This window comes from Panulirus ornatus, chromosome 7 (genome assembly GCF_036320965.1).
Source record: "Panulirus ornatus isolate Po-2019 chromosome 7, ASM3632096v1, whole genome shotgun sequence".
NCBI classification, from domain to species: Eukaryota; Metazoa; Arthropoda; class Malacostraca; order Decapoda; family Palinuridae; genus Panulirus; species Panulirus ornatus.
In genome coordinates this window covers 38,255,318-38,267,378 of record NC_092230.1, presented here as the reverse complement: position 1 = coordinate 38,267,378, position 12,061 = coordinate 38,255,318, and the positions used below count along the sequence as shown (strand labels likewise).

The window sequence follows — 12,061 nt, the reverse complement described above, 5'->3', positions numbered from 1 at the left end:
AGTGAGCTTGGAAAGGAGATTTGTGTGATGAAGAACCAGGAGAGATTGAGTGTAGAATGGCAAAATTTGAGTGCAAATGATGTAAGGGGATTGATGAGGAATGGGATTTATTGAAGGAAGCAGTGATAGATGGCATGTGCAAAAGATGCATATGGGATGAGAAAGGTGGGAGTTGGAAAGACTAGAAAGGGGAGTGAGTGGTGGGATAAAGAAAAAAGTTGATAGTGAAAGAAAAAAGAGAGGTGTTTGGATGATACTTACAAATAAGGAGTGTAAATGACTTGGGAGAAGTTTAAAAGAATGCAGCAGGAGGCCATGAGGAAGGTGCAAGGGTTGAAAAAGAGGGCAAATGAGATCTGGGATGAAAGAGTATCATTGAACTTTAGGGAGAATAAAAAGATGTATTGGAAGGAGGTAAATAATGTGTGTAAGACAAGAGAACAAATAACATCGATGGAGGGGGCAGGTGGGGAAGTTATAACAAGTAGTAATGAAGTGAGAAATGTGGAGTGAGTATTTTGAAGGTTTGTTGAATGTGTTTGATGATAGAGTGACAGATGTAGGGTGCGTTTGTCGGTGGTGTGCGAAATAAGATGGGTCATAGAGAATTGTTTGGTTAAGAGAGAAGAGGTAGTGAAAGCTTTGCTGAAGATGAAATCTGGCGAGGCGATGGGTTTGGATGGTATTGCAGTGGAATTTATTAAGAAAGGGGGTCACTGTATTGTTGACATGTTGGTAAGGATATTCAATGTATGTGTGGATCATGGTGAAGTGCCTGAAGATTGGCAGAATGCATGCATAGTGCCATTGTATAAAGGCAAAGGGGATAAAGGTAAGTGTTCAAACTACAGAGGCATAAGTTTGTTGAGTATTCCAGGGAAATTGTATGGGAGTGTATTGATTGAAAGGGTGAAGGCATGTACAGAGCACCAGATTGGGGAGGAGCAATGTGGTTTCAGAAGTGATAGAGGATGTGTGGATCAGGTGTTTGCTTTGAAGAATGTTCGTGAGAAATACAGAAAAACAGATGAATTTGTTTGGAGTATTTATAGATCTGGAGAAGGCATATAATAGGGTTGATAGAGATGCTTTGTGGAAGGTTTTAAGAGTATATGGTGTGGGAGGTAAGCTTCTAGAAGCAGTGAAAAGTTTTAACCAAGGATATAAGGCATGTGTACGAGTAGGAAGAGAGGAAGGTGATTGGTTCCCAGGGAATGTCGGTTTGTGGCAGGGTTGTCTGATGTCTCCATAGTTGTTTAATTTGTTTATGGATGGGGTGGTTAAGGAGGTAAATACAAGGGTTTTGGAGAGAGGGGCAAGTATGCAGTCTGTTGGAGAAGAGGGGGACTGGGAAGTGAGTTAGTTGCTGTTCGTTGATACAGCTCTAGTGGCTGATTCATGTGAGAAACTGCAGAAGTTGGTGACTAACTTTGGGAAAGTGTGTGAAGGGAGAAAGTTGCGAGTAAATGTGAATAAGAGCAAGGTTATTAGGTTCGTTAAGGTGAGGGACAAGTTAATTGGGATGTAAGTCTGAATGGAGAAATATTGGAGGAAGTGAAGCAAATGGAACCTTGAAAGTGAGTCACAGGGTTGGGGAGGGGATGAAGGTTTTGGGAGCTATGAAGAATGTATGGAAGGGGAGAACATTATCTCAGAGAGTAAAAATGGTATGTTTGATGGAATAGTAGTTCCAACAATATTTTGTGGTTGCGAGGTATGGGCTATAGATAGGGTTGTATGGAGTAGGGTGGATGTGTTGGAAATGAAATGTTTTAGGAGAATATGTGGTGTGAGATGGTTTGATTGAGTAAGTGATGAAAGGGTTAGATAGATGTGTGGAAATAAGAAGAGTGTGGTTGAGAGAGCACAAGAGGGTGTGTTGAAATGGTTTGGGCATATAGGGAGAATGAGTGAGGAAAGATTAACATAGAGGATATATGTGTCAGAGGTGGAGGGACAAGAAGTGGGAGACCACATTGAAGGTGGAAGGATGGAGTGAAAAAGTTTCTGAGAGATCAGGGCCTGAACATACGGGAGGGTGAGAGGCATGCAAGGAGTAGTGAGTTGGAACGATGTGGTATACTGGGGTCAACGTGATTTCAGGTGACTGAACCAGGGCATGTGAAACGTCTTTAGTAATCCGTAGAAAGGCCTGTGGGGCCTGGATGTGGATAGGGAACTGTGGTTTCATTGCATTACACATGACAGCTAGAGACTGAGTGTGAATAAATGTGGCCTTTTTTTTGTCTTTTTTCCTGGAGCTACCTTGCTGAAGCTGGGGGTAGCAGTGCTATTTCCTGTGGGGCAGGGTGGTGCCTGGAATGGATGAAGGCAAGCAAGTATGAGTGTGTACATGTTTATATATGTATATGTCTGTGTATGTGTATATATACGTATGTTTATGTTGATATGTATATGTATGTATATTTGTGTTCAAGTATATATATATATATATGTGGATGAGTGGATGGACCATTCTTCATCCGTTTCCTGGGACAGCCTTGCTGACATGGGAAACCACAATCAAGTTTAATGAAAAAATATCATAATGATAATAGAACCAGTAAAGTAGGAGGATTTGAACTAGATATGTGGTGAAAATTTTTAAAGAAATGTTGATAGTTGAAAGCCTTTTTAAGATTGTAAGACACAATAAAACAGATAGAAGAAAATACATTGGAGAAGCTTTGTATCAGTCTGATAAGTTTGGTTAAAGTAAGAGGAAAAGAGGTAAATCATAAAAGAGATAGAGATATGTATTGAGTGATTGTCGTATTATTTGAGATTTGTTTAGATGAGAATTCTTCTGGAATTTGTCTTTGTGATGTGCTGTAAAGGCATTTTGTTTGTGAGATTGTTAGTCCATAGACAGATTGATTTGTATGCAACAACATGAAGTGCTAAAGCTCACTTTAGCACATTTGATCCACCAAATGTAAATGGAGCAAGAGATAATCGATTGGTTGATTGAAGAACATATTTGAAAGTTTTGAGTAATGATATTATGAATGAAATAGGTGTTGGAATAAAACAGAATCATAAATGAAAGAGGTGTTGGAATAAAATGGATAGTGCTGATACTTAATGGTCATGAGAAATAGATGTCAAAAAAGGCTAAGTATATTTGTGGTTATTGGGATTTCATGTAGAAAGTAAAAAGTAGTGTGGAAGGTTACAAATAGGTATACTATAATTTAGAGATAGTAATATCTGTAAAAGATCTTCCACTCACCTCTCTGTAATTCTAGAGAAAGCTTTTGAGAAGTACATAGATTGATAGATATTTGTTTTTCTGTGAGTTTGTTCTGAGGATTTAATGTGGTTACTGGATATTATATTCTGTATTTGGGTAATTATTGAGAAAAATTATTTCAGTGGCTTGTAATGTGGTTGATTCATAAGCCATATCATGATCGTTGCCGCATAACTTTGCTGATTTTGGTAGGCAACCAGCCACCAGGGAGGTATATCACCAGAACTAACTGCCTAGGTAGTGGGAGTTTTAGTAATGGCTGTGTAGTGGTCGTCAAGTTGCACTCCTCTATCCCAGGTAGCTGTCTTTTCTTTCTGCCTCACCCACACGTGGACTACTGGCATTCTATCCACAAACATATAATCTCTTCTCTTGTCATACATAACATTTGATAGCACTGAACTTAGTTCATTCCTCTTAATTCTATATTTTCTTGCAGTGGGCACTGTGTGATAGCCCTGCCTTTCGGCAAGATGGTAGGAGCAATGGATAGAAGTTGTAGCTAGGAACATTTAGGCAGGAGCATTAGGTAGAAGCATTAGGTACCAGTAGTTGGTAGGAACATTAGGCAGGAGCATTAGGTAGAAGTAGTTAGTAGAATTATTTAGAAGGTGCCTCTGCAAACAATGTGCTAGAGTTGCCCTCTGCCAGAGGCTTGTTAAGGGTGAGGCAGTAAAGGCTACAAAGCAGTGCAAGAGTTCACAAGTTATAGAGAGACTGTTATTATGGCCACCCTCTTGAGGGAGTTCCAGCTGGGAACAGGCATCAGAGATATAGATAGATAGACAGATTAATGTGAAAATGAGATCTGTAGATGTAAGGGTATATGTGTAAATTGAGTGTTGTATATTACTTGATATTGGTCCTTTGATAGAACATAATAGCTTTACCTAATTTAAGCTGTTTATACATATGCCAGTATTGATTACTTTTGCTGTTGTAGTAAATGCTTTGCAATCTAATATGAAGGTCTTTGCCAAGTAATCTGTTCATAAGGTTTTCCATAAGCTCTTGTCCACATTTTAAGCAAAGTATTTGGGTAAAATCTTTCATTGGATTTTTTATCAGTTTTCTCCAGTTTATGAAGAATTACTCCAACCCAATGATGGACATTGCCTTCACTGGAGAACGAGCAGTGCAGGATGAACTGACACGTGAGAGTGAGGGGGATGTAATAACAATTCTCATTTCCTACTGCATCATGTTTGCCTACATTGCCCTGGGTAACTATTGATGAAAATCTAAATTTTCATTGAATGTTTCAAGTACATATTTATGTGCAAAATTCCGATTATTACAATCGGTAAATTGCTGTGTATTGTATATGATACTCAAGTAGTGAGTTGGCTTTGGTCATAAATATCTGGATATTTGCGAAGTAGGCAGTCTTTAAGTATCCTTTGGGACCTCCTCCCCTTGGGTAAGTCCACCATAACCTTCTCATATATGGAATGCAGCCTTAAAGCTGCAGGAGTCATATAGAAAGGGATCCCATATTAGCAAGGTAGCACCAGGAAACAGACAAAGGAAGGCCACATCTGCTTACACACACACACACACACACACACACACACACACACACACACACACACACACGTCATAAAAAGAGTGTGGTTGAGAGAGCAGAAGAGGGTGTGTTGAAATGGTTTGGACACATGGAGAGAATGAGTGAGGAAAGATTGACAAATTGGAGATGGAAGGATGGAGTGAAAAAGATTTTGAGCGATCGGGGACTGAACATACATGAGGGTGAAAGGCGTGGAACAAATTGGTATACTGGGATCGACGTGCTGTCATTGGAGTGGACCAGGGCATATGAAGTGTCTGGGGTAAAGCATGGAAAGTTTTGTGGGGCCTGGATGTGGAAAGGGAGCTGTGGTTTCAGTTCAGTACACATGACAGCTGGAGACAGTGTGAACGAATGTGTCCTTTGTTGTCTTTTCCTGGTGCTACTTCACTAGAGTGGGGGGGGAAGCTATTTCATGTGTGGCAGGGTGGTGACGGGAATGGATGAAGGCAGCGAGTATGAATATGTACATTTGTATATATGTATATGTCTGTGTGTGTATTTGTGTGTATACATTGGAATGTATATGTATGTATATGTACATGTGTGGGCATTTATGTATATAATTGTGTATGTGGGTGGGTTGGGCCGTTCCTTGTCTGTTTCCTTGTGCTACCTTGCTAATGCGGAATACTGGAGGAAGTAGTGTTTTAGATATCTGGGAGTGGACTTGGAAACGAATGGAACCATGGAAGTGAGTCACAGGGTGGGGGAGGGGACAAAGGTTCTGGGAGAGTGTGTGGAAGGTGAAAGCATGATCTTGGAGAGCAAAAATGGGTATGTTTGAAGGAATAGTGGTTCCAACAATGTTATATGGTTGCAAAGCCTGGGCTGTGGATGGGATCGTGTGAAGGAGGGTGGATGTGTTGGAGATGAAATGTTTGAAGACAGTATGTGGTGTGAGGCAATTTGATCGAGTAAGTAATGAAAGGGTAAGAGAGATGTGAGGTAATAAAAAGGATGTGATTGAGAGAGTAGAAGAGGGTGTGTTGAAATGGTTTGGACACACGAAGTGAATGAGTGAGGAAACTTTAACAAAGAGGATATATATGGCAGAGGTTGATGGAAGAAGGAGAAGCGGGTGACCAAATTGGAGGTGGAAGGATGGGGTGAAAAAGATTTTAAGCGATTGGGACTTGAACATACAGGATGGTGAAAGGCATGCAAGGAATAGAGTGAATTGGAACGATGTGGTATACCGGGGTCGACGTGCTGTCAGTGGGTTGAACTAGGGCATGGTGAAGCATCTGGGGTAAACCATGGAAAGGTCTATGGGGCCTGTATGTGGAAAGGGAGCTGTGGTTTCAGTGCATTACATATGTCAGCTGGAGACAGTGTGAACGAATGTGGCCTTTTTTTTTGTCTGTTCTTAGTGCTACCTCACTTTTTTCTTTTTTTTGGGGGGGGGATGTGATTTCATGTGTGGCAGAGCAGCAGTGGGAATGGATGAAGGCAGCAAGTATCAATGTGTACATGTGTATATATGTACATGTCTGTGTATGTATATGTTGAAATGTATATGTATGTATATGTCCATGTGTGGGCATTTATGTATATACATTTGTATGCGGGTGGGTTGGCCCATTCCTCATCTCTTTCCTTGCACTACCTCGCTAATGTGGGAGATGGCCATTAAGTGTAATAATAATAATCTCTGATATAATAATAATATATTTTCATACTTGATTGCCATTTCCTACATTAGCGATGTAGTGCAAGGAACATTTTCTCACATGCTTTCTCTAACTGTCATGTTTGATGCATCGAAACTACAGCTCACTATCCACAACCAGCCCCCACAAACCTTTCCATGGTTTACCTGGACACTTCACATGCCGTGGTTCAGCCTATTGACTGCACATGAACCTCTGTATACCACATCATTCCAATTCATTCTCTCCATTGCATGCCTTTCACTTTCATGCATGTTCAGTTGCTGATCACTCAAAGTCTTTTTCACTTCAATTTTGAAGTTATCCTGGGGAGTTGAGTCAGACTGCAAATTTCCAGTTATTAGTATTAGATTAGTTAACGAAATAATTGATTAGATATTTATCAGTTTCAATAGTTTCTCGACATACTTAGTAATATAGCAATGGTGAATCTTGTTTCTTTTGATAAATTATTTTTATGAAAGACTTAGTGATCCTGAAAGTATGAAAATATTTACTCTGCATAACTGAAAGGATTTTCATGCTCATTGAATATTAATTACCTTAGCAAGCTTCAAAAATTGCAAACACTACTGATGTTTAGTTGATTGCAGTCGAATGTTATTGTATAGACATGTTTTATGTTACTGCATTCTTTCTCTATAGCACTTGGAGAGTTTACTCGCTGTAGTCGTCTCCTGGTGGATTCCAAGATCACTTTAGGCCTTGGTGGGGTGCTAATCGTACTTGTGTCTGTCTCGTCATCTGTTGGGTTTTATGGATATGTTGGAATTCCAGCGACTCTTATCATCATTGAGGTAAGTAGAAGTACTTTTATGGGAAGATGTTAATATAATATCATGTGATTAGACAAAATGATGATTTTTCAGAGGGTTTGTTATCTGAGGAAATATGTTTTTATGTTATGCCAGGGTTTAGATGATAAAACAGTATTTCCCTTTCAGTATTACATAGGAATATTATGATTTAGAAATGCAGCTAGCATCAATTGCTGTGATATGAAAAAATATTGGGCAACAAAATTCTATTTTATTTGCTGATTTTATCTGCTTCTGTTTAAATATTTTGTTGACTTTAAGTCTATCTCCTCCATCGTCAAGAAGGTGCATGAAAAAATTAGTTTCTCAGTACCCCAACAGTCACCATTATAAGTGCATGGCTGTTCATGTGAAAGTCATGTGAACACATTTACTTCATAAAATATATGTAGTTTGTCAGATGACTTATGTTATTAGGAGGAACACTTATGGTATGTATCAGTTGGTGAGGAAAATGAAGAGGAATAATGTGTGAAATTTGAAGAAGTAAGTCTGGAAGTGAGAAAAGGATTAAGGGGAACATAAGAGAGAACAGAATCGTTTCCTTCCTGACCTCTGCAGCCGAAAGATGGACATGGGATGAGTCAGAGAGTCAAGGATCCATGCTGTTGAAATGAGTTATTTGAGAGGAGTATGTGGTATTTCTAGATGGAATTAAAGAGGTAATGAGAAAGTGGATGAGAGATTTGGTTTGACAGGGAATGCATTGTGGAGTGGTAGAGTAGATGAAATGTAATACAACAAGGGGTTTTGGGCATGTGGAAAGAATGCAAGATAGGGAGTTTGCAAAGAGAGTGTATGATAGTACAGTTAATGGGGTTGGTGCGAGAGGATGACGACCTGTGATATGGGGAAATATTTGGAAAGAACTGAAGGGAGAGAAATAGGGGGAAAATGTGTGGAATGGTGTATTCAAGAGAAGCATGTAAGGACAGGAATATGTGGAGTCCCTTTTGTTGTAGCAACCCCCTTGATGGGAGTTCCCAGAGGGAACAGGTATCAGAAATATAAATAGACAGATATATCTGTGTTGCAGCTACAGGAAAAACAGTTATTCATTGTAACAGGTAAGGTGTACAGTATGCCAAGTCAGAGAGAGATTTTATGAACAGGATCAGTTTCTATCTATCTGTTTATTATCATTGTTACTCCTACTTACTTAGGTAAGCAAGTGCATCTTGGGATGCTCCTTATGGAGGAACTGAGTTTTTTAGAGTGGGTCCATAACTGGGTACCTGCTTGCTGGCATAGAGCATGGACACCTAATTCTGTGCATTTGCTTGGAAGATTGAAGATGGGAATCCCAGCTCTGTAGAATTGATATTTTCACCCTGAAAGTGCAAGAATTTTTTTCTTTACAGTTTATTGATGCCAAAGTGAGACAAACTGCAGGTGAGAGATGCCACTTTAAAGACACTACTGTTTGTGATGCTCTTCCTATGTCATGCATCACTTGAGTAATTTCAGAGCCAAAACTACAATTACCTTAGAATACCAATCACACAGAGAAATACAATAAAGAAATTTCTTTCATTCATCATTAACTCTTTACCAATTCCCATGGAAGTGCATCTTTTGCAGAACTTGTGTCCCCTTTCTCAACTTGCTGGTTGGCAGAGGGGAGGGTATACTAAACACCTTAGGGGTTGACTTGTTACCCTGCTACCTTCAAAGAAAGATGGAAACATGCATTATCATTGTTTCTTTACATATATTGTTGTGAGAAGGCATTAAGAATATTTTGTATATGAATTGTGTAACTTGCAGAAAAAGTAAGTTTTTCTTTTTTCTTCTAGAGTTGCTCACCATTTCCTGCATTAGCAAGGTAGCACCAGGAACAGACAAAGAAAAGACCTCTTTTGTTTTTTCCATTCTCTAGCTGTCATGCATAATGCACTGAAAACACAGCTTCCTATCCACAACCAGGTCCTAGAGACATTTCCTTGGTTTCCCTTGACTGCTTCATATGCCTTAGTTCAGTCCGTGACAGCATGTTACTGCCTTGAAACCACACCACTCCAGTTCACTTTATCCTGAGCATTCCAATCGCCCTTGTACCCTTCGGCGTGTTCAAGCACCAAGCACTCAAAACATTATTCCATCTTAAATTCATTCTCCCCCTTGTTCTATCTACTTCCAACATATAATACCCCTGTCATCCTCTGCTCTCACATCTTCTCTCCATGTCCAAACCGTTTCTCACACCCTCTTCAGCTCACTTTGTATTTTTTTTATCTCCATTTCCCACATTAACAAGATAGCTCCAGGAACAGACAAAGAAATACCACATCCATTCTCATGCTGTCATGTATAATGCTTGAAACCACAGATCCCTATCCACAACCAGGCCCTACAGATCTTTCCATGGTTTCCCCTAATGCTTCATTTGCCCTTGTTCAGTCCACTGACAGAACATCAACCCCAGTATACCACATCATTCTGATCTACTCAATCCCTTGCACACTTTTCACCCTCCTGCAGTCCATCCTTCATCTCCAATTTAGTGTCCTTGCTCTCTTTATTTTTTCCAATTCTGACACACATGCATCCTTGTTGTCAACCTTTCCTCAGTCATTCTTTCCATGTGTCCAAACTATTTCAGCACACCTACACTTCTCTCAGCCACTTTTTTATTACCACGTCTTTCTCTTAACCCTTTCATTACTTACATAATCAAACCATTTCACACCGCATATAGTTCTCAAACATTTCATTTCTAACACATCCTCTCTCTCATCCACAACAGACTGCATACTTGCCCCTCTTTCCAAGAAAGAATACTTCCCACGCATTCCTCACATGTCGTAGAAAGTGACTTAAAGGGGATGGGAGTGGGGGGCTAGAAACCCTTCCCTCCTTGTATTTTAACTTTCTTCAAAGGGAAACAAAAGGAGTCACGCTGGGAGTGCTCATCCTCCTCAAAGGCTCAGATTGGGGTGTCTAAATGTGTGTGGGTGTAACTAAGATGTGAAAAAAGGAGAGATAGGTAGTATGTTTGAGGAAAATATATTATCTGTTTCTTTGTTGTTTTATTACTCATATTAAATTTCTTTCATTTCTTTATAGAATTTTTTTTTTTTCCTTGAAGAAAAAAATGATTTTGCAGAGGCACTTGAATTCAGATGCTTGCTTAGGTGGTTAAATGGTGGTCTACCATATTCTGTTAACATAGGATGTAAGCCAGTATCATGTGATTTCCCCTCCCATATAGGAGGCAGTCTGCAGAGTTAACCACCTTATTAGGGTAAAGAAAACTGCTTAAAAGCTGTAAAATGGTCAAGAAGGATTTATTGATGAAATAGATCTTATCAAGAAATTTCTTGTGAGGTATAGACAGGAAAGAAGAATAACTGCAGAGGAATTGTTGTTGAGTAAGATACAGTAAGGGAAGTGGGTTGCAATAAATTACACCATCAGTCTAAACCATGTCATTCTAGGTATTATTTTTCTACTACTTATAATTTAATCTCCGTGTTCTTTAAGTATCAGGATGGTTTCTTTAATTTCAGGTAATCCCCTTCTTAGTATTGGCTGTTGGTGTGGATAATATGTTCATCATAGTGCTGACTTACCAGAGAGAATCTCGTCGGCCTACAGAGTCAAAATCAGAACATATTGGTCGAATTGTTGGACAGGTGGCACCAACTATTCTCCTCGCCTCGTGTTCTGAGGCTGCTTGCTTCTTTTTAGGTGATGTATACTCTTTTGTATCATTCATGCTAATTCTCAATTAAATGGCTTAAAACTATAAAAGTTTGGTCCTGTTATATATACATGACAAGGATTGACTGTTTTGAGGCCTTTTTTCTTCAAATGCCAAAGCTCTTGAATTATTTTGGTACTTTCATCTTTCCCTCTTATAATATTTCCACCTTTAAGAGCCAGACTTGCAAATTCCTGAGAAGCATAAATTGTTCGTACCTACATTCTTTGACTCTTACTCTTTATTTTTCCTTCATTCCAATATGACCATCATTTAGGCCTGTTGTATCCAAAAAAAAGAAAAGAAAACCATGGAGACATGAGCTTTCACAAACATGTTATTGATGGCATTTGCAAAACCACTTACCCTTAAGCTGATCACTTTGGTTGTGTTGCTACCCTGCTATGTAGAAAAAATTTATTTTCTGAAGTTTCTAATTTATAAAGAAATGTTGATTTCCATGCAAGGAAGAATAAGAATATGAAGTGGGTACATACATTTTACAGGGCTTTTCCACTGTTGAGTGCCATTCCCCAAGTGCTGCATTTAGCTTGCCTGCTGCGTGGAAGTAAATCATTGTAACTGGTGTTTATTTCCTCTTGTACTTTATAATCATATTTCAGGACACAGGGGTGCAAGAGGTCAAAAAGAGGACAAATGAGAGTTGGGGTGAGACAGTATCATTAAATTTTAGGGAGAATAGAAAGATGTTTTGGAAGGAGGTAAATAAAGTGTGCAAGACAAGAGAACAAATGGGAACATCGGAAGGAGATGGAGTGAGTATTTTGAAGGTTTGTTGAATGTGTTTGATGATAGAGTGGCAGATATAGGGTGTTTTGGTCAAGGTGGTGTGCAAAGTGAGAGGGTTAGGGAGAATGATTTAGTAAACAGAGAAGAGGTAGTAAAAGCTTTGCGGAAGATGAAAGCCGGCAAGGCGGTGGGTTTGGATGGTATTACAGTGGAATCTATTAAAAAAATGGGTGATAAGGATATTCAATGGCTATATGGTTCATGGGGAAGTGCCTGAGGATTGGAGGAATGCATGCA

The 12,061-nt window shown here is 39.3% G+C and overlaps 1 protein-coding gene across 1 annotated transcript in view; it reads left to right on the top strand.

Moving 5' to 3' along the window:
- LOC139749541 (NPC intracellular cholesterol transporter 1-like) overlaps window positions 1–12,061 on the top strand; it is a 247,767-nt gene that overhangs the window by 114,304 nt on the left and 121,402 nt on the right. The window contains exons 11-13 of the mRNA XM_071663526.1: window positions 4,322–4,476; window positions 7,139–7,290; window positions 10,821–11,001. Of these exons, the coding sequence (XP_071519627.1) occupies window positions 4,322–4,476; window positions 7,139–7,290; window positions 10,821–11,001 (488 nt within the window). The remainder of the gene's footprint in view (window positions 1–4,321; window positions 4,477–7,138; window positions 7,291–10,820; window positions 11,002–12,061) is intronic.